Source organism: Anarrhichthys ocellatus, unplaced genomic scaffold (assembly GCF_004355925.1).
Source record: "Anarrhichthys ocellatus isolate YVR2014 unplaced genomic scaffold, GSC_Weel_1.0 scaffold15, whole genome shotgun sequence".
Classification (NCBI taxonomy): domain Eukaryota; kingdom Metazoa; phylum Chordata; class Actinopteri; order Perciformes; family Anarhichadidae; genus Anarrhichthys; species Anarrhichthys ocellatus.
In genome coordinates this window covers 4,226,706-4,249,671 of record NW_022280045.1, presented here as the reverse complement: position 1 = coordinate 4,249,671, position 22,966 = coordinate 4,226,706, and the positions used below count along the sequence as shown (strand labels likewise).

Sequence of the window (22,966 nt, the reverse complement as noted above, 5' to 3'; positions counted from 1 at the left end):
GACCACCCCCCCTCCTCAGGACCAAGCTAAACAAGTTCTTCAGGGCTGTACTGTCCATCAAGGCACTTCAACCCAGACGGAGAGCTTCAATTTAACTGAAGCCGTGACCTAACATCACCCACAGACATTACAGCAGGGGATACGTGTAATGTGAAGGGTGGTTGCTGAGGAACACGCTGAAAAAAAGACATTTCAACACTGCCACGGTGTCTGCGGTAACTGGAGCAAGAACAGAGCCATGGGGATGTTAATGTTGGGAGTTCCTCTCATCCTGCTTGCTGTGATGCTGATGGGCACAGGGGCCAAAAATGTAAGAGATTTTCTTTTTCTTACTGACACAAAATTGTCAGGAGATCTGATTTGGATTGGCGACAGTCTGTGTATGTATGCAATATGTTATTTGTATTGTTTTTTAACAGCAGACACTGTACACTGTATGTGTGTTTCCAAGACAAATTTCCTCCGGGACAATAAAGTCTATCTGATTTGATTTTACGAACATCTCAGACTCCTATCTGGATATTGCAATGCAAACACTGAATTGTATACTATCTTTTTTCCAGTAGTGCTTTTATTTCACACTGTACACACTGGAGACACATTCCTGTAATCAATGTCCATATTAGACTGCAGAGATTTGATTAGCTGCTGAGCTACAGTGGTTTATCTGCAAACTTTTATCGGTGAGCTTTGTTCAAGAAAAACCTAGCAGTGTGTTTACCACTCAGCTTTTATCATAACTGTTTCAACTTATCCATTGCAATGCATCACACACGTTTTTTTTTTTTAGATTAATGCTGTTTAGTATAACATTACCTTTCTCTTTCTGAAGCTCTCCGAGGTCCCACACAAAAATCCACCGAATCACTGTTGATAGGAGAACAGCATCATTCTGTAACAGTATGTTCCCTGTGTGTTTCCTGTTGTGTACAATGTGAGCGCCATTCGTTCTACACAGCCTCAACTCACATATACAAGGCTGTGATCTGTTTGTAACTGTAATGTCTGTGCTTTTAACTTCAAACATCTCTTATCCAGAAGAGATGCAGGTTTTTTTTGTTGCAGTCTGTTTGTGCATTTACTTCCATTGTGTACAGTATTCACTCCACTTTGCTATGTTGGTGGGCCTTTTTATGGAAGGTCATGGAAAAAGGGGACAGGATATGGTAGTGGGGAAATAAGCAAAACAGGCCTCACAGCGCCAGAGAAGTTAGCAGAGACATTCATTTGACTATTACTGTAGCTCCACATTTTTAGTCCATTAGCTTCTCTGAGCCTTTTCCTCTGCTGATAAGCAGAAATATTTACAGCCTTTAAATTCCACTGTAAGGAGGTGTAAGCCTTTATCAGTCGTGAATTATGAGTGCTCTGAAAAATTGCTTCCATGAATCCTCCACAAATCCTCCCAAAGTAAACTCTCTTCACTGCGCAAAATAACAAATAACACGTTCTCGATCGGCACAGTGTTTGTAAAAGTTGCAGTTGATTGTGCAACACACCTGTGGGGTGCACCCTCCTGTGGGATATAGAGCCATTCAACTTGACTCCTTTTGTTACCAGTTTCCACAATATGGTTTACGGTTGATATAAATTAAATTGGTTTACAGTGGTATGGGGAAGCATGGTTTTCTTCCAAAAAAGGAGCATGACCGTAAACATTTGGGAACCACTGCTTCCTAAATGGATGCAAATTCGAATTAATTGGACACCTACACGATACATATTGAACACTGTAACAATGTCTTCTTTTTTTAGTGTGTGTGCAATGGGAAATCAAGGTGCCGCTGTGCAGGAGTGAAAGGCAGCAGGGTGAGTGGATCATCTATTGTCGTAAAATTCATCAACACTGGGGTTTACTATTAATATTTGATTTGAATATATTATCGAATCTTTTTACTTTGCATTTCCTACTGACACAGCAAAATGTCTTTTGTGAAAAGGGCCTATTGTATTTGTTACTACTACCACTTAGATACTATGATTCATTCATCATCTGTAAAGCAGATCTCACAGATTTACGCACAGTGCGACTGTCAAACCTAAAAACACCACACTGTACAGCAATTTGTCACAATCAAAACGCCTCAGGTGCAGCTGCCCGGTGCTACACTATAGTCAGATCTTGATAGATCGTAGTTGAAAAAAAGCGTTAAAAGCTTTTTTTTTTAGTGTGTCAACAATCTTTATAAGTATTTTAGCCTTTTCAAGAGAGACCAGCTGTTTCGTTTTTAATCAACCTGCAGTTAGCTGAAAGCAGAGAGCAGAACACATGAAACCTCTTTAGTCTAATGCAGCTCTACCTCAGTAATGGACTGCAAAAAATCATTTGACTGTAAAATCTGTATATTTTGAAAATACACATATAATGTGTCTATTTTCATGTGTCCAGCTAAACAACTCAAGACTACGTATTTGTAATATTTACAAAATTTGTTTGTTGACCTTCAATGGTGATTGTTTTCATTATCACTTTGTTGAAAATCACTGTCAAAAGCATCACCCACAAAGTTTTTAACAGGTCTTTCAATACAGGAACAACAATTTCAACTATATCATTAGTGTTAGCTGTTATATGTTTGTTTCCAGTAGCAATATTTGGAAACTTATGAGTAAAAAAGCTTATATTTTCAACCATGATTAGCTAAAATATACAGAAACTTATGATTTTCTCTCTCTCTCTCTCTCTCTCTCTCTCTCTCTCTCTCTCTCTCTCTCTCTCTCTCTGTCTCTCTTTCTTTCACATATACTCACAGGGAGACAAAGGTTTTCCCGGAGTTCCAGGTCCCTCAGGGATAGAGGGCCGTCGTGGATCAGATGGTCATCCTGGGCCTATTGGACCAAAGGTAGAATTCCAGCCGGGCTCTTGTAGCTCCTTCTGTATAATATTCAATCTTCCAATCTTCCAATCCAACGCTTTTGTCAGAGGGCAACCTTGACTCAAATTGCATATCGACTGTGTTGAATTACACTTTCTCCTTGTGTACCTAGACATCACTTTTAGTTTTGCTTGTACTGCATCTTACCACATCACAAAGATTAATTATAGGTTTCTGTCTTTGACAGGGCAACACTGGGCCTGATGGACTGGAGGGGCCAAAAGGCGATCCGGTAACATAACTGTGTTATCCAAGCTTGTGTCTTTTTGGGTGTATACGTATATGATCTGGTCTCAGTGTGTAAACATAACTAAATTTATGTTTACCATGGCGTCTGTCTAATATGTATATCAGGGTTCCTGCCTTCATTGAAAACCTGGAAAAGTTATGAGAAATTTTTGAAATTATGTCCATAAAAATGTGTGGGAACCCTGGTATGTGTACAGACAAAGTGCAAGCATAGGTATCCACTCTGTATCTGAGTGCCTTTTACAATGTTTACTGGTTTTGTTACTGTCATTACAGGGACCTGAGGGCAAAGAAGGGTTTGCTGGGTCTCATGGTTTACCGGTGAGGTATCTTACTCTCTCATCCATTTTCCAGTTTCACTCTGTTCGTCATCTGATTTCTGTATTGTGTAAGTGCACGTTCCCGCATATGTTTACAGATGCTTGTTACTTTTTTTTAACTTCCGCTGATTATGCTCTTACAGGGTATCCCAGGTCTTCAAGGGCCTCCAGGAGCCGCAGGGGTCCACGGCTGCAATGGAACTGATGTGAGAAAATATTTCATATGTTAGTATTTCTTTCATCTGATAGTTTTAGCTCATTTGTTAGATGCTCGCATTGCGGAGCTTTGAGCAGAGGGCTTTTCAATTACACTTTCTTCTTACACAAACATGAACCAGTTTTTGCATACTTTGAACACATTATACTTTTAGGGAGAAGAGGGACCTCCTGGTGTTCCCGGCATCCATGGCATCGATGGAAGTGCAGTAAGTTCTTTATGTTTTGTTTAATTATTTTGTGATCAGATACAGTGTTGTGATTTGTTACTCCTCTTAAGAACTTTAGTGTTTTGCTTACTGATGTACTTAAAATGAACCATCAAGGAATATGAGAACTGTTTGTTCCCTCAGCTTTATCTTTACTTTACAGGGTCCAGCTGGCCTGCCTGGACCTAAGGTAATAAAATGTATGCTGCGCCACCCACGGTCAGCTGTTTAGTACTTTGTGTATTTGGGAAGAGCGGAACTGCAGAATCATTCAGCAATTATTGCCTTTCAAGGAGTTCATTAGCAGGATCCTGATGCACCAAGAAAAACATGATGCTGCACTAGCAGGTGCCCTCTCTGCCTCCCCAAGCTCCCAGAGCTCATTTTGTCCGTAGTCCATGTGAGACCAATAAAGATTTTTCTTTCTTTTGTTCCTTCTATCAAGTCACTTTCCACTTTCATTTACAGCAAGAAATGTGTTCATTCTCAAATCTAATTTCCAGGACAAATACTTTTCATTTAGTGTTTCGAGCGTGTACATTATAGACGTACTACATCAGAAAGTACGTTTTCTTGAGAGCATTATGATCCATAAATAATCTGTAATTTTACCGTGTACATGTTAAATTTGATTTTGCACTATGAACTGGATCAAAAGTGCTTTAATTTCACCTATGGCATCACAAACAGTACTATACCGTAACTACTGTTGTATATAAAGTGTTCACAGACACCTCAATGACAGTATGCATGATGAGACAGAGTCATCTCCAATAGAGGCAGCCCCTCATTCTAATTCTGAACCCATGCATTCATGTCAAGTGCCCAGATACATAAAGATCAATCCTGCAGAGCCCAACTGTCAACTACAACTATGAAGAATTATTACATATTCCATGCAGTACTACTACATACCTGTAATCATCAAGTATTGTAACACTAAATTCAGGTTTTTTTACAACAAAATATTAAATAAACTGACTTCCTTTATTTCACAGGGTGAATCGCGGGTATCAGTGAATGCAATACCAGGCCCACCTGGGCCACCAGGGAGGGACGGACAGCCGGTAACTATTTGAAATTACATTAATATTAATGGCGTTCTGTTTCTATAATATTTTCCATCACAGTTAAAGACATTTTCCAAAAAGTAGGTATAAAAAGTAGTACTAGATTTCATTTTCTTTCTATATGTATGTGTATTTTAGGGACATCCAGGTTTCCTTGGAGAGGATGGACGACCAGGGGACCCTGGACCACAGGGCTCTGTCGTGAGTAACGTTTTTTGGGTTGCCTTGCACAGAGTACATATGGCACTCTGGAATATTTATTGTGTGATGTTTGGCATAACGGCATTCTTTATGAACAGGGGTTTCCTGGTCGTTCTGGGTATCCAGGATCAAAGGTAATGCTTTAAAAATATATATGGATGAATACTTTAGATATGTATGTATACGTGTTTGACAGCTTATACTTGTGATAATGAGTCTAAGTATTTACTGGGTGTCGCAGTGGGAAACCACAGCTGGGCTTCTTTGTTTTGTCTTCAATTATCATAGTAAGCGGTGTTCACACTACCCGGGAAAGTGGAAAACATTTCCTAGCTGTTGTTTTAGTGATTACTGCTGTTTGGCCACAGTGCTTGTTCCTTGGCACTGCAGTATTTTGGAATGTAGTGTGAACATCTACATGTGATACGACTCGTTTCACACGGTGAAAACGGTGGTGATAGGACGTAGTGTATTAGAGGAAGGGCAGTCTAAACCCATCTGTACGATTTGGTATCAACAAAGACGGTGAACGTGGGAGCCTGACCAAAACCAAACTGAGAGAAAAATGTGAGTTTCTGAGAAAGACTGAGAGAACAGGTTAGTTATATAAACAAGTTGCAACTGCTTTCCCATCCTACAGGGTCAAGAAGGCATAGGCGCTACCCCAGGACCTCGTGGACCACAGGTACTTTATTTTTCAGAAACACTGTTACGGTATCAAGGGTTCATTCACTTAAAGAGGAGAGGATGTAGCATTGTATTTATTTATCTCTCACCATTTCAATAACTCGATGATAACATTTTCATTATAACATGTGCATCATATCTTATTTATGTTTAAGGATGATCTCAATTTGCTTGATATAGGGGAGACCAGGACTACGAGGCCCACCGGGGCCACGGGGTCGGATCAAGGAGTTTTTCACTGAGAGTCTCGTGTTAAAGGTAGAGTATAAGACTGAGGTCAAATCAGCAGCATTTATATATTATATATTCCAGGGTGTGGTTTTCCAATATAGTATTGCAGCAACCTTGCACTGTCCTGAATGTGCCTATAAAGTCCGTTTGAGAAATAGCCAGTGCACTAAGCCTAATGGTGTCACACTTCACAAGCTGGAACAGTTTCCACATTTTGCAGGAGCTGTGAGAACAGCAGGCTTTTAAACTCGTATTTAGTCAAGGTTCACAGTACCGGCCAGACGGGCTAATTTCTCTTTCATGAAAATGGAAGAAATAAAAGGAAGAAAAAGTAAAAGATCTGATAGGGAGTCTGCTGATGTGGTGAATAACGTGGTGTAAGAGAAAAAGCTCCAGTGTGTCCAAAATGGAAAGACTCATTCTCGCCGCAGCATCAATGTGCTCAGTAAGTTTCATTGTCATGTTTTAATTATAGTTATTAAAATATCTTGGTCTATTCGGGATCAAAATGTTGGACGGACTGGTAGGCAACTGACGTCTTTGCAACCCATAACACAAGGTTTTTGTCTTATTCAGAGTGCAAAAGGAGACAACGGAGACATAGGAATAAAAGGATGCAAGGGTGAATCAGTAAGTTTCTACTAAATGAATGCCATTTGTGGATCTTTGATGTTTTAGATCTCCTTTTAGATGTGTGTTCTGCCTTGTTGGTGCTGTGCATTTATCTCTCGGATGTTCTCCTTTCAATCTGTTCCCAGGGAGACCCAGGTTATGGCCATTACACCAAAGGAGCAAAGGGAGACCAAGGACCGGAGGGTCCAGTAGTAAGACAACACATACTTTTTATTCCATTCCACCTCACATTTAGGCCTCCCTTTCTGATTGTGCATATGTATGAAATGTAGTGATGTCCAAAAAACAGATATTTGCTTTGTTATTCGACTGTTGCACCATATCTTTCTCTGAGAAAAGGATGACCAGCAGAGGGCAGTAATGCAGCATTAAACTCAATGGGATTTGCCCCATTGCCACACAAGAAAAGGGATAACAACAAAAAAGAAACCAGACCCTTATTCATTGTTCCTCTGTCAGTTTAATGCATTAATGAGCAACACCTGGAGGATAGACAGTCGTGTTGGGAGGCACTCAGCCAACCGGGTGTTTGCTTGTTAGCATGTAAAGTGATACGTGTTTATTTGTGATTTACGTCGCCAAGTGAATGGCTTCGTGAATAATTTAAAGTTAATTTTAGTGTGTGCAGGTGTGATCAAGAATACAAGGTTATTTTACTGTTATTGTACAATAGGGTTATGCAACGACCCATTTTGCTGCGTAAGAAAAACACTCTATAACACTATATATTATCAGTGGAGGTTCGAGGGTAAATTTAAGAGTCTCATAGCCTGAGGAAATAAGCTGCTCTGAAATCTGGTGGTACAACAGCTGATGCTTTTGTAACGCTTGCCAGATGGCACCAGGGTGAACAGGCTGTTGCTGAGGTGGGTATTGACTGTAAATATCCTTTGGGCTCTTCGCAGGTTACCTTGCACCTCGCATGGCAGCTGGATTCTCACAATGTCAGGAGATCGCTCGAGAAGCGTGGACACCTCCTAGGTGTTTCAGTTCACCAATATGCTCAGTAGATGGGTGCCAATGATGTACCGACCCGCTGTAGAGCTCTCCTCTTCTGGGCCGTGCACATCCCATAACAGTCTGTCATATTTCCAGTCAGGATGCTTCCTTCGTGAAAGTTAACAAGAACTTTGCACGGGAATTTGGCCCTCTTAAGTTCCCTTAAGGAATACAGATGTTTATGAGCTTTCTTCACCAGGATGGAGATGTGTGATGACCATGTCAGGTTGTTTGTGATGCTGATTCCCAGCAACTTAAAACTGTTCACTTGCTCCACTTCAGCTCCATTGACAGGGGCTGAGAGTCCTTGCCTTCTTTTCTCTAAAATCAACAATCAGCTTCTTAGTTTTACTGACCTTTAGCAGTAGGTTGTTGTCTGAGCACCACCATGCAAGGTTATTGATTTCGTTGTTCGTAATCCGGGCCGATGACGGTAGTATCATCTGCAAACTTTATATCAAGTAATGGCCTTAACAATTTCATCACTTATTTTGTTAAAAATATAGCTTCAGTCCAAGTTACAGTGCACAGTTTCACCACTACACCCTAGGCCCACCCAGCTACAATGAAGGCTGCTCTGAAACAAGGGGAAGGGTTGAACTATTGGGACAAAAGACAGAAGGGTACAGCTTTGCCATGCCCTGCAAATATATTGAGAGCGTCCCTAAAGGGGCCAACATGGTATCGCCACATTTTTCTCTTTTTCATTTAACATGAAGACAGCAAGGACGTCTCAGCTACAGATTCAAAACTGTCATTTTTAGAAATGATTTTATTTCTTTATTTTGAAAGCTCGTGGCATGCACCTGAACTGAGGCCCTGCTTTTAAGAGAGGGGCCCCTGCTAATCACATCGCTCCATATGTAATGAAAGAGGGGCCGCCCCCCAATCCATGACTACTGCTTTCATGACTACTGCCATGTGATGCCAACCAAAACAACACTTTTGAGGACCTAAACTATTTCTTTACAGAAAGCAGAACCTGTCTATTCCTCACTGCTGTCCTCAATTGTCCTTACAGGGAAAGGCAGGGAAGGATGGCGATCCTGGACAATCATCTAGGGTACTGTTCTACAATCATATATGTATGCAGAGTCATTATGTTATTATGTGTGTGGCTTTTGAATACAATATATTTTTCTTTAGGGATGGCCTGGCTCCAGAGGTGATCCAGGATATCCGGGGACACCAGGAGGGACGGTCAGTGATCTGTTAGTGCCAGAAACAAGCTTTTAATGGGTTGGTGTGCTTTGTATCATCATCCTTTGATTGTTTACTCCAATATTTAGGGTGAAAAGGGAGATAGGGGTCCCCATGGTCCACCTGGAGATGTGAGTTTATTTTTGATGATTTTCTACTGAGTACTCCTGAACTTTATGGTATTTTTAAGCCTGTTTCCAATGCTGTTTTTTCGGAATGAATATTCAGTAAAAGTGTGTTCTACATCACAATTAAAGCCCACTAATCTTGATGATTTCTGATTTCACTATGTGCCCCCTGTGGTGTTTGTTTATAGATATTTGGCCCTGTGACTGAGCCACTCAACGGGTACCGTGGAGATCTGGGTTTCCCAGGCTCACCTGGGCTCCCTGGTCGTCAAGGTAGATGAACATAATGCTGTGTAATAATTAGCCCATTAAAATGATCAGTACAGTGACTCTAATACAGAAATAACACAAGTTACCATGCTTTTCTCAGGTGTTGAAGGATTCCCTGGACCTGATGGACCTCCAGGTGTGTAGCGAAGAAGCTATCCTCATCCTATCTCTCTATCTCCCTATCATTCTGTACTGTATTTAAAAGTTGCAGTACAACCAACTATGACTTTTGGTTTCCCTAAATATGTTGCTTACAGTCTCTGACTTTACAATACACAGGCCATTCATCTGGGATTCATGTGCCAGGCCCTAGAGGTCCCAATGGTTTTCCAGGCCCCAAAGGGGACCCTGGGGAGCCTGGGGATAGTTATTCGGGACTCCCAGGTCCAGATGGGGATGACGGGTATCAAGGGCCTCCCGGGGATCAGGGCCCACCTGGACCTCCTGAAGACAGAAGTATGTGTAAATGTTTTCCTTCTAAAAAGTAATTTAATCTAAACTACTATTACGTCTACTACCACTGATAATACTACTTATGGTATTTCTCCCACTTTCAGTAATACCGGTAGTTATTTCAAATATCTTGATTAACTCAACAAACTTCTTGCATATGTGAGAGTACTGTATGTTTTCTGTTTAGTGAAGCTTTAATTTTTTTTACTCTTCTATTCTATAGGCTTCTACGCTGTGACTGATGGCAGTTAGTAGACAATAATGTCTACATGGGATCATTTGACATCTTTTTTTTCCTTTATGTAAAGATAAAATGCCTGCAGTTCTTTTTACAGTAATCCACCGTTATTTCATGTGTCATTTTTATGTGACAAGTGTCAGGGTTTTATGTTGAACAAATGAGTCAACATTTATCTGGCACTTCATGTTGAGAAGAAAAGCAATGCTGGGACATCATAACTAGTAGACTGATGAGTGTTGTTGATGTTTGCTTGTAGCTAACAGGATTACCAAAGGTCTCCCAGGAATGAAGGGAACAAGAGGTATGCCTGGACCCATGGGATATGATGGGTCTTTTGGAATGAAAGGTGGGAAACTAAGCATCATTCCGAATGAATTGTCACCGTTTAATTTGTTACATGTCTTCTGCCCTGCTAATTCTGTCTTGTTAATAAGCTATGCTTGGAGGCTATAATGTGCAGTTGTTGCTGTACAGCAGTACATGTAGCCCTTTGATGGACTAGAGAGAGTAGAAAAAGAAAACGTTACGCAAACATAATGTTGTGTAATATGAATTGTGCACTTTATTTTATATTTTATATTTTATTGTAAATTTTAATATGTTTCTATTTCTCGCACTGTGTTGATTGCTGATAGTTTAATGTTATTGTTTATTGTTAAATGTTACGCACCAACCGCCACGACAAATTCCTTGTAGGTGCAAACTTCCTTGGCAATAAATGGTTCTGATTCTGATTCTGATTCTAAAAATGTTCCCATGGTTATTCTTTGTTCAGGAGTGAAGGGGGAGCCCTGTTATGAGTGTATCGGATCAGGATTCCCAGGACCACCGGGTCCACAAGGCCCACCTGGCATCCCTGGTAAATACGTTCACTTCAAGAAAACACAGATTCTACCAAATCCGTCCTTCTTCTACATTCAAATGCGTTTTTAAGTTTTACTGGAAATACTGGAGAGTATGAAATGTTTAAAACTGGAGCAGACATTCTATATCTTTCTGTCGCTCAGGATATAATCAAGGACCAGGTGCTAAAGGTGATCCAGGCTTCCCAGGATCTAGTGGCTTACCTGGAAGACCAGTAAGAAAGCATGTCCTAAAAAAAGTACAGTGTAAATCGGACGCAGATGGGTTACTGCGAAGTGTCATGGGAGTAAAGTTTAAAAAGAAATATGAAAAGTCCCTAAATTAACTCTGTAAGTGGACTACTTGATTACTTTAAGCAAATTATCTAAAGAGCATTTGTAGGAATGATTCTGTCCCGAGCTTTTTAATCCGTATAAACCGTTGGTCACTGTAACCATGATCATCATAAGCCGTTTCCACTGTAGTTTGTTGTTGTTTTGCTTCGGTTTTTTACAAACACTTGTAAACAATAGTTCTTTTCTGAAGGGTCCGATTGGTCAAATGGGATTTCAAGGCCCACCAGGACAAAAGGGTGACTCATATTCGGACAACACTCCTGGTATAAATGGAGATGAAGGAGACCCGGGACAGCCTGGCAGACCTGGTGCAGATGCCCGCCCTGGGTTTCCTGGACTACCTGGTCGCAAGGGCGATCAAGGACCTCCAGGGGATTCGGTGAGAAGGTTTTGACAGACTTGAGCTTGATGTGCCATATATATTTTGCCATTTGACACATGTTTATGTTTAAAATTTCTTAAATTCTCAGACGTGTGCGTGAGCCAATCCAACAGATTATGTATTTTTAGTGGCTGTCGGAATAAGTTCTCAGTTTTCTCTCTAGTATCCTTTCCATGGTGCAGAGGGAGACCGTGGTTTCCCAGGACCACATGGGTCTTTAGGCAGACCAGGAACAGTCGGCTACCCTGGGCCAGTGGGATATGGGCCTGCTGGACTTCCGGGAAGTACAGGAGATGTTGGGGTACCTGGCCTGCCAGGACAACCTGGGATTCCTGGTAAAGAAACACATTGACCAGTATACAATTTGACAGACACTTATACATAAACACACAAGATAGAATCCTTTCTTCTCTCACTCCTTCATTGGTAGGCCAGAAAGGCGAACCTAGCCACATCCACACCATAGGACTTCCTGGACCACCTGGATTTAAAGGTCTGCCTGGTTCACCTGGAAGCCCAGGTAAGCATAGCTGTATGACTGATTGATTAACAGATGGATATATAAATGTCAGGATGAATGGGTGGATGGTCTTTAAGTTACCATACAATAGATCAATAGAGCGTGTCTCATACTTACCACCAAACATCCAGGTAATCACGGAGTACCAGGTACCCCAGGAATACCAGGTTTTCGAGGACAGAGGGGAGAAAGTGGTGAGGTGTCATTTCCTGGAAGGTCGGGGATCCCTGGACAGAAAGGTAATCCATGTGCTTTGGAGCTCAAGCCAAAAAAAGACAAGCAGATAACAAATTCAAGATTCTCAGTTCTTCTATTCTATACAATGTATTTGTGTGTGTGTGTGTGTGTGTGTGTGTGTGTGTGTGTGTGTGTGTGTGTGTGTGTGTGTGTGTGTTGGTCAGGCGACAAGGGGCAACCAGGTCTCCCAGGCTTTCCAGGGACCGGCTTGTCTGGTCGGCCAGGGTCACAAGGCATTCCTGGTCCTGCAGGACTGAAGGTCAGAGACACAAACAAAATATGCCATATATTTCGTTGACTGCATTGAACATATATAGTACAGTATTGGCCATTTATGCGAAAGCAAAGTCAAAGGTAAAAGTAAAGGTATACTGTTTTAACACTTGATTCCAGGATTTACACTGTAATACGTATGCAAATGAAAAACACAAGATACATTATATCAAAGGTACCCTGTAATGCTATCTGTCTGAATATGATGTAATTTCTGTTGTGGGAGATTAGACAGAGAGCTTGATGAGAAGATCTCTAAACAGTGAATAGGAAGCTAAAGTCTGTAGTCATATAGCTTAGAGACTTGAAATCGGGAAACAACTAGCCTGGCTCTGTCCAAAGGCAACAAAATCTGACTACCAGTATTATGTGTATTATGCATATTATTTTACCGGTAGTGTTTGTGCTAAGCTAACCGGCTCATGGCTGTAGCTCAATTTATATTTTACGGATATGAGCATGGTAAGTGTTATGGAGATGTTATGTGTTCAGTGTTACGTCTGTTATGGAGAGAATATCAGTTTGGTTTTAGAGAACAAGCAGAAAAGTGAGATTGTTTAAAAAAAGTGTCATGACTTTATTGGTTGTACGTTATATTTAGTAGGTCAGATTAAAATCCTCACTAAAGACCCACCTTTTTTTAATGAAGTAACATATTTGCAGGACATCCAAGATGTTTGGTATTTCATTTGGGTTTTTAAAATTAATTTTGTGTCTTTGTAGCACTTTTTGCTGCCATAAATGATGTATAGAGTATAATAAAAGTTCACCCCTGTTAAGGACTCTTCAACAGGAACAGACAGCTGTTTCAGTACCACAGACAGCTCCCTCTGACTTCTCTGCAGATATTAGTTTCTCTGTGTTTGACAGTAAAGTGAAAAGTCATGATAGACAAATAGCACAGCACTAGAACAATGGCATACTGCAAGCACATCGAAATGTGTCAATATGAATAAATAAATACTCAGGGTGACGGTGGGCCTGGATACCGTGGCCCCCCAGGACCCCCTGGGCCTCCAGGAGAAGACGGAACTCAGGGGCCCGTAGGAGATCCTGGGATCCTTGGCCTACCTGGGAACCCAGGAGTACATGGAAGTCCAGGTTTTCCAGGAGAAAAGGGTACAGTACTCATGAATCATATATAAATCTGCAGCCTGCAAAGAGACATAAATAGAGACATAAATACTTATGGTACTTATGGTTCAAACGCAAACACATGTGCATTCAATCATACATATTCATACAAAGACATCTATTAAGTGCTTGATTCTATGTTGTCTACGTACAGGAAGTAAAGGTTCTGTAGGCCCCCCAGGACTACCTGGTAACAAAGATTCATGTAAAGGTGATTTACCTGGGCCAGGGGGACCACAAGGACCAGATGGGTTTCCAGGACATCCAGGTCAGTGTATATTGAAGTCATGTGATGTACTTATCTGACAGCTCCAGAGGGACAAAGATTGCAGAAGGTGAAAGATAAAAAAGGACAAAATGTGGAAATGTCTCCCCCATAATTCAACACTGTCCAACAAATTTAGACAGAATAACGACTTTTCAACATCCCCTTACCGCCATATTGTCCTCTGCCTGTCTGTCTCCCCACTTCCAGGACCCGATGGCTCCCCCGGTGAGAAGGGGAACCCAGGTTTGCCAGGGTTTGGTCGTCCTGGCGTCCCCGGTGAACCTGGTGTTCTTGGGCCATCAGTGCCGGGTTCTCGTGGGCTCACTGGACAAAAAGGGATCACGGGACAAAACGGCCTGCCCGGTCAACCAGGTATACGGCATTGTGTCTCTGACAGGCTAAACGGCTTTTGAATTAATTGTTTAATACATGACAGATGTGTCTTTTTTGGTATTCCCTGCCTTAACCATATTATGTATCAGCAAACATTATATCCATTATATTGTAGAATATTGTAAGTATTTGTCGACTTATAGCTTGTTTTCACTTGCATTTCCTCAGGACTGAGAGGAGACCCTGGACCAGATGGGTTACCAGGATATGGTTCAGATGGGTTGCCTGGAACTTTAGGACCACCAGGCCAAATAGGTAAAGCACAAATGCAAACACACACACACACACACACACACACACACACCTTCACATACAAATAGATCACTGTACCATGTATCAACTACACACGTTTAACATAGATAGATAGATTAAGAAAGTTAAAAAGTCTTGCGTCAGAACTGAAACAATGGCTGGTGATTCGTTGTAATTGTATGTGAGGTGTACAGTTAAGTATGATGGAGTCAACGCCCCCATGACTGTTTCCAGGTGCCCCCGGCCCAGATGGAGCCAGGGGTTCCTGGGGTCCTCCAGGTATGAATGGCGAACCAGGTCCCAGAGGTCCTCCAGGCCTTGCATCACCACAGACAATAGACGCTTTTGGGCCCCCAGGGGACCCTGGCAATCCGGGTAAGCTTTAGTAAATGTTTCCCATTAAAATATCATTCCACAACAACTTACATTTGTTTCACAAACCATTACAACTCAAATGTTTTTGGAGATCTTTTTTTAACTCAGATTTTGGTACCTCAGGACATAACCTCTTGCAAGAGTGCATGTGACGTCATAAATGCAGTCGTTGTGAGTCTTACTGTTGTATTGTTTAGTATAGCCTATAACTCTATCTGTACTTTGTCAGGTTACCCTGGTCTATCTGGTGCCAATGGAGATACTGGAAGTATTGGACTAAAAGGGCGGAGAGGGACAGCTGGAGCACCAGGGGGTCCTGGACAAAGAGGTTTGAATTTTGTTTCACATTTGTAACTATACTATTGTGAGTATTTTGGTTCACCAAATCATCAAGTTTTGAGACTTAATTTGTGTTGTGTGCCTTTCTCTGTCCAGGTCCTGCAGGTGATCCAGGTGTTGATGGATTAGTTCTCGCAGGGGGAAGTCGAGGACCTGCTGGAGCTCCAGGAGACCCGGGAGTCAAAGGGCCTCCAGGTAAGCGCTATACACACTGATTCCTTTAATACAAATTCTGTAACCTCACAAATGAAAGTATAGTAATACTACTAAATAGCTCTACATTTGCAGATTTAGATTACCATTAAAGGGTCACAAAATAGGTGTAAAATGTATATTTTTAATAATCTAGCAGTACACAACTGCAGCTGTAGATATCAAGGTCTCTTTCATTGTATCTTACCAAAAATATATTTTTTATTTTAACCCTCACAGGCCCAAGGGGAATAAAAGGAGATCAAGGAATCTCTGGAGGGTCAGGTCTAGATGGTGCACCAGGTCCAACTGGTAACAAAGGCATTAATGGAGAGCCAAATTACAGTGGATATGGATGGCCTGGACCAGTAGGACAAAAGGTACAAATCACTGGTGTAGAAAGTCTTTGTAGAGTACAATGTCTTAAAATAAGAAAATAATAATGATTTCTCTCTCTTCTCCTCTTTGTCGCTCTTCTTGTCCTCAGGGTGAACCAGGATCAACCAATACGTATGTGATGAAGGGTCAGAAAGGGCAACCTGGTTCTTTTGGATCTTTAGGTTTACCAGGATACAGTGGAGCCAAAGGAAACCCAGGACCTGACGGACAAAATGGTTACTACTGGTCATGAAAATAAGGCAGCTCAGGATTTTTGAATGTTTTGCTCATAATCGGTTAACCTCTCACCCCTCTCCTGACCCTCACCCTGCTCTTCCAGGTCCATCAGGCTATCAAGGGCCTAAAGGTTCCGATGGACCTCCAGGAAACAAAGGACAGACAGGACCCAATGGACCGGCAGGTAAAGTGTCTTTAGAAGTACTTGATTTTAAATATTATATTAAAGAAGGAACCCTTACATTTTACTAAATCAATGAACAACACATCCCTGTGCTGCCTACAGTCTAATCTTTACTCTCATCATGTTTAAAAGGCAAGCAGCTTGCATCGGTATTGTTCACTGTTTTATTTAATTCATACTTTCTTTGAAGCTTGACCTCAGCCTTCCTTTTTTCTTTTCTGTTTGCCTCAGGTGACGCAGGCCTGCCGGGTGTCGGTAGTTATCCAGGTGCTAAAGGCAATCAGGGCCGGGATGGGATCCCTGGACCACCAGGGCAGAAAGGAGACACCAGTAAGAGGAATCCTGCATGAAAAGTGTTGCAAGGCTCTATGAGCTCATGCACATCCTGTATAATACACACCTACAATCATCATAGTCTGTATTTTATGTATGGCCCGTAGAAAAAGATGTCTTTCATGGCTACTGCCAAAACTCACCTATCCTCCATCTCTCCTCTGTAGACATTATAGGAGGGACACCTGGTAGACGTGGCGACACAGGTCAACAAGGTGAGTCTCAGGTAAATGACATCATCCTTTTCAAGACTTTTACAAAATTGTGTCAGTCATATATTTTTATACTTAGCGTGACACTGGTCTAGAAAAACCTCAGATTTATGGTCTGGGTTTTACACTCCACATGTAATGATAGTGCCCATATGATGACTGTTGTGTACATGTTTCTCATGAACACCTTCATAAAAACCTTAAAATGTTCTTAGGTTAAATGCCAAATACCCATATATAACACATGCACATCACTATTTGTATCATTGTCGTTTACACCAAATAAACAATGATAAAATGATGATCTAATACCTTAAATCTTTACAAAAATGTTGTCAATATAGAGACCAACCAAAAAACCTACATTCTTCCCTGCTGATTACTATTGTTGACATTTGTGAACATCTGTGTATTTCTACACTGTAGGTCTTCCCGGGAACCCTGGTCCCCCTGGCTTGTCTCTCACAGGGAGTCCTGGACCAATAGGAGACAGAGGATTTCCAGGTTCAACTGGGGTCTCTGGTCGGATAGGAGTACCAGGAAGGGAAGGGGCTTGTGTTCCTGGGTCAAAAGGAGACCACGGTCATCCTGGCAATCCTGGTGGCCCAGGTGAGGATGCACTGCTGGTGGATTTAAGGGTCTCACATACCTTTTTCTGGAAGTGACACAAAATCATAGCACAATATCAGGACTGAAGAGGTTATTATGCATGATAGAACTCTTCTTAGTATATTGGATGTAACCTGATATTCTGGGGTAGCCATTTTCTTCATAATACTTTTAAAAATGTCAAAAAAAAACGACCAAAATATATTTTGACATATTAGTTCCTTATTTTCTTTGCTTGGTTCTCAGTTGTCACATCTGTACTTTTCATGATAATGACACTCTCCTCCCTACTGTATATGCAGGTTATCGTGGCTTACCTGGCCTTCCAGGTCCCACAGTGCCGGGGTTAAACAGAGACAGAGGGGACCCAGGTCTTACAGGAGCCCCAGGCTATAGTGGACCACGAGGAGATCCAGGCCCTGAAGGACCACCGGTAAGTGAGCCTTACATTTATCTTTTGAAGAAAATAGTCTTTCAAAGGAGAATTAAGATTCAAGCCCAATTTTATGCATTCATATTTGTATTTTAACAAATGAGGTGTGATTTTCTTACAAACAAACATTGAAAAATGCAGTTAAAAATACACAAACTAAAAATGAGAGAAACTAAAAATGAGAGCTTCACAACAGAAGCTCAGTCTTCCAAATCTTGCTGCTCTTCTAAAAGTCTAATCTTCGACCTTTCAATGTTTCATTTGCCTCTTGAGGGTCCAAGAGGCAGACCTGGAGTCCCGGGACCAATAGGTGATTCTGGTCTACCTGGAATCCATGGGCTCCCTGGTAATCTATCATTTCAATCATAGCCTAGAGATTAGGTATTCTCTTTGAATTCTTCCCCAGACAGCAGCAGATCTGTCACCACAGAAGAGTAACAATCGTCAAAAACAATTGATGTATGTTCACACAACTGAGATGGAATACAAATTGGACAGAAAACCAAGCGGACAGAGAAAAATAAATTTCACTTTTCTTCTGTGATATCCAATCAGATGTGATTTATGCAATAGGGTGTGATGGGCAAGTTAATTCCCTTAAAATCTATTCATGACTTGTGTGTTTTAGGTGTCGAGGGAGACCCTGGATACATCCCTGGCCCTCCTGGTCTACCTGGGGTGAAAGGCTTTCCTGGACGACCTGGTGCGGCAAACGTTTGTTTTACTACTGTTAAAAATAACCAGGAATAAAACTGAGCCTTGTGATTATCTCTCAGACGTAATACACTTCTACATCTTAACAGACATCCTTTAGGACTCGCAGCAGAGATGCAATACTCTACCCATCACCGTCAGATTACCTGTCTAGCACTTGATTAACTGTTGTCCCATCTGCATTACTGGCATTAACTCCTTCTAGATCAGCCATGGCACACAGGCATTATGTATTTTGGGAAATAGCTTTGTAAATGCTCCTGCTGTTTCACTACAGGATTAAAAGGTGATCCAACATATGGCACGGTGATATATGAACCAGGATCTCCCGGCTCACCTGGTCCCTCTGGCAATCGAGGAGCCCCGGGGAACACTGGACCTTCAGGACCACCAGGCCAACCAGGTCCAAAATAATATTTCAGCTTAATCTATGCATTGATTTTTAAGATGTGCTATTTTCTATTGCTTGTTAAAACTATATCATGTCACGTCCGTGAAGCTGGTTTTCTTTCCTTGTTTTTTTTTTCTCTGTCTGAGACACCTTGACAATTGCTGAAGCAGTGTGCGATGTTTTTTTATATGTGTATATGGCTGAAGCTCATTTCCAACACCAGTCCCTCGATGGGCATTTCTTTCTGTCCCAGGTCAGTCAGGCGTCAAAGGCCAGCGTGGTTCCAGCCCAGATGGCCATCCTGGATTTACTGGACTCAAAGGAGACACAGGACAAGCAGGACTGCCAGGTGTGTGCATGTGTGTGAGTTGAAAGGTGTTTGTGTGTGCAGACCAGATGTTATGTCATGATAATAACTATAGGAATTTGCTGCGATGCCTGTCTAAAGCACATGTGACCACTGCACTGGGCATGGGAGGGATTTAGCGGAAGACCTGAACCTTGTGTCACACCCTCCTGGTGACCATATTGAAAATACACTCCTCAGTCCAACAGTGAGCGTTAGCAGTGACTAAGACTGAAGTACATCTCCCTACCCCCCACCCCCAAAAAATGTTTTTAATTAGTGTTTCCTCTGCAGGTTCAGAAGGCAGACCTGGAGACCCAGGCAACAAGGGTCATCCAGGGTTGCCAGGCAGAGGTGGTCCAGGTTATGTTGACAGTTTCCTGATCGCCAGACACAGTCAGAGCACAAGTGTCCCTGACTGCCCTCGTGGCACCAGCCTCATCTACTCTGGTTACTCCTTGCTCTTCATCAACGGAAACGAGAGAGCCCATGGTCAGGACCTTGGTAAGAGCACGGAAACCTTCCTTTTCTCAACAGAAACACTGTACAGAGTCTGCATCTTAAAAACCCGTGTCTTTGCTGTTTGCTTGAGTCATTTCGTGACCCTGTCTCTCAGGCACCATGGGAAGCTGTCTCCCCCGTTTCTCCACCATGCCCTTCCTGTTTTGTGACACGGAGAGTAACTGCCGCTATGCTTCTCGTAACGACTACTCCTACTGGCTGTCCACTGACACTCCTATGCCTACCAACATGGCCTCCATCACAGGGGATACACTGGCCTCCTACATCAGCAGGTGGGGCAGGAGCATGCACACATACACACAGTGACAGAGACATATCAATTACTTGGGGCAGTTTTAATGTGGATTTCTGTATGCATGTCTGGTTTAGGTGCTCAGTGTGTGAAACCACCTCCAACGTCATAGCCGTCCACAGCCAGACAACTCTGACACCTGAATGTCCCCGAGACTGGGAGTCATTATGGACTGGATACTCATTTGTCATGGTAAAGAAGTCTCTGTTTGTTTTTTCAACCTGGATCTTCTCAAAAGCTATTTTCCATGTAACTTGACCTTCATCCGTTCTAGCAAACGGGTGCTGGAGCAGAGGGCTCCTCCCAGCCCCTGGTTTCTCCCGGCTCATGTCTGGAAAATTTCCGCCAAGTGCCGTTCATCGAGTGTCATGGCAGGGGAACTTGTAACTACTACCCTGATTCCTATAGCTACTGGCTGGCCTCCCTGGACCCCAACAGCATGTTCAGGTAAACTCTTCCCTTCTCTGATAACAGTCGTGGATGCATGCCATGGGGCATGACGCTCTTTCGCAGTTTAAATCATATTATTCACACGGTTGGGTGTTTCATGATGACACGAACAGCTGCATATTGCAGAGACGTTTTTTTTAGCATAGTTTTTTCTTGGTTTTGCTTGTCTGTATGATAATAAAGATGCGCCAAAGAATCAAATTCCTATCCTATGTTGATTTTTTGATTTGGTTATGCTATTATACAGCTGTAATCCAAAACCCTACGCGTGATTTATAATGACATTTCTAACATTGGGCTTGTGTGTGTGTGTGTTTTGTTCTCTTCTACAGTAATCCTGTTCCTCACACAGTGAAGGGACTTTCTCTACAAAGTGTCATCAGCCGTTGTCGGGTCTGCAGGAAACCATGGCAACCAAGAGATGACAGACGCGGGGACAATTTTTAGCGTTCAGTATTTCCTTTATCGATGTAATTTTTTAGATCTGAAAATATGAGAAATGTGAGATAAAATAGTCTCGGCAGTTTGTAGTGTGTTTATCCGTTTGTTACACTGGTGTGAGTTACACATCTGTGTTCATGAGTCTTAGCTGTGAATAAAATACATTTCAAGCAAATTGCCAATCACTTTAATTGCAGGTGTTATGTAAGCTCTGATAATAGTGCATATTAAAAGTAATGACACATTTAGTGAGTCACTATATGTTATCGAGGCTGTGGTGGGCCACCTGTGTGAACTTATTCCTGTGACACACGTGGGCCTCAACACCAGCTAGTCATAGCAGTGATAAAGGTACTGCTAGTTGTTGTAGTGATACTAGTAGCAATAGCACCACTGCGCCCATTTCAGTTAGTCTTTTCTTTGAAATGTGTTGTTTTCATCCAGTTTTACTTTATATGCTTGCCAATACTTAACTTGATTTGTCAGTGACACGTTGAACACAGCTAGGCCATCTGACCATGTTCGAACCTAAAGTCTGACCATGTACTGTATGCTGTCATTGATGAAAGCACAACACCATTCTCCTATGTTGCTGTGTCCATGTGACTAAAGGTGCCTTGGATACAAACATGCACCAAATGTTATGATTTTATGCAGACGACGGCCAGGCCACTGAGAAATAATTATCCATACGGTGCTGATGTCAATGAATGACGTAAAAAATAATGAGGTCACAGATGACACACACATGTTCCTATGATACCTGGAGAGGCGGCATGTTGTAAATGTGATGCTCTCGCTTTGGAATTGTTAGGTTGTTGTGTTTTCACACGCAAATATTGAGTCATTTGTGCCTTCACTCTAAAAGCATTTATTTTCAGTTCCGGCTTGTTAAATGGTGCATGGTAAGGATTAAAGCTTATGACTCATACAGCCTGCAACTTTCTCCAGTCCATTTCTAAATGAACTGTCAGAAGGCTCCCTCTGTGGCTTCCAGACAAAAGAAAATGCACATTAAGATCTTGAGAGATACATTGTGGAATGTTTTTTCTTTTTACATCCCATCTTTCTCCTTTTGGTTTGTCAATTGCAGGAAAAGACATTAAAATAAAATATGAATGGAGAGAAATAATGACTGTTTTAATGGTACGTTAATCTGCCTGTTGATTCTAGCGGTTTGAAAGAAGCTGTGATCGAAAACAATGAAGCTAATTTGCAATCCAGAATAGCTTCATTCCTCTTCAACATCTTATTTCTCTACACTATTCACTCAGACAAGTATCAGCAGAGCACTCACTCAAGCTCACTCATCCATATCTGTCACTGGGATCAATAGATGCAAACTCCACATGCAGCTAAATGCAAAAAAAGGTACAACAGTATCCTCAAACAACAGTGTTCACAATGCTGTTGCTTTTTTGTGCACACATATTCCAACGTATCGATTGCTCAGAGTCAGAAATAACAAGCAGCCTTGTGTGCTTATGTAAGGGAGGCAGCTAACACGAGTCGCAGCTGAAGAGGAGCTGAACCCTCTTACGGGAATTAAAAAACCTGTGATGAAGTATCACACTGAGTATCACATTTATTTTTGACATTTTTGGGGCAGAATCACGACTCATTAAAAATAGAGTCCTGGCACATCTGACAAAAAAAAAGAAAAAAAAGGATAACAAGCAGCAACTCCTTGAAAGCCACCTTAAATTAAATCAGTCTTACATGGCCTGGTGCAGACAGCTGTCAGCATGGACAGAAACACTGTTGCTGTAAAGTGCTCTCGGTAGCCTTCTTAACAGGATTATTCTGCACACGACAGTGCACTTACTAATTGTTCAGGCAGCTATAGGCTTCTACACTTCTGTAATTGGGTTAGAATG

At 41.8% G+C, this 22,966-nt stretch overlaps 1 protein-coding gene across 1 annotated transcript; it reads left to right on the top strand.

The window, feature by feature from the left end:
- Window positions 1-63: 63 nt before the first annotated feature.
- On the top strand, window positions 64-22,240 carry LOC116387526 (collagen alpha-5(IV) chain-like). Its single transcript, XM_031854721.1, has 52 exons — window positions 64-310; window positions 1,756-1,809; window positions 2,754-2,843; window positions 3,064-3,108; window positions 3,402-3,446; window positions 3,589-3,651; window positions 3,817-3,870; window positions 4,034-4,060; window positions 4,869-4,937; window positions 5,079-5,141; window positions 5,240-5,275; window positions 5,782-5,826; window positions 6,009-6,086; window positions 6,636-6,689; window positions 6,818-6,883; window positions 8,713-8,754; window positions 8,838-8,891; window positions 8,981-9,022; window positions 9,208-9,292; window positions 9,390-9,425; window positions 9,569-9,745; window positions 10,240-10,329; window positions 10,759-10,842; window positions 10,991-11,061; window positions 11,373-11,561; window positions 11,728-11,899; window positions 11,995-12,084; window positions 12,216-12,323; window positions 12,486-12,580; window positions 13,563-13,713; window positions 13,883-13,996; window positions 14,204-14,368; window positions 14,558-14,644; window positions 14,876-15,016; window positions 15,246-15,344; window positions 15,452-15,550; window positions 15,788-15,927; window positions 16,035-16,161; window positions 16,266-16,346; window positions 16,578-16,676; window positions 16,847-16,894; window positions 17,318-17,500; window positions 17,803-17,933; window positions 18,207-18,279; window positions 18,562-18,636; window positions 18,925-19,050; window positions 19,292-19,387; window positions 19,679-19,888; window positions 20,001-20,178; window positions 20,276-20,390; window positions 20,473-20,645; window positions 20,981-22,240. Exons 1-52 carry the CDS (start codon window positions 239-241, stop codon window positions 21,093-21,095), a joined length of 5,022 nt encoding a protein of 1,673 aa, XP_031710581.1. The 5' UTR covers window positions 64-238; the 3' UTR covers window positions 21,096-22,240.
- The last annotated feature ends 726 nt before the right edge of the window (window positions 22,241-22,966 follow it).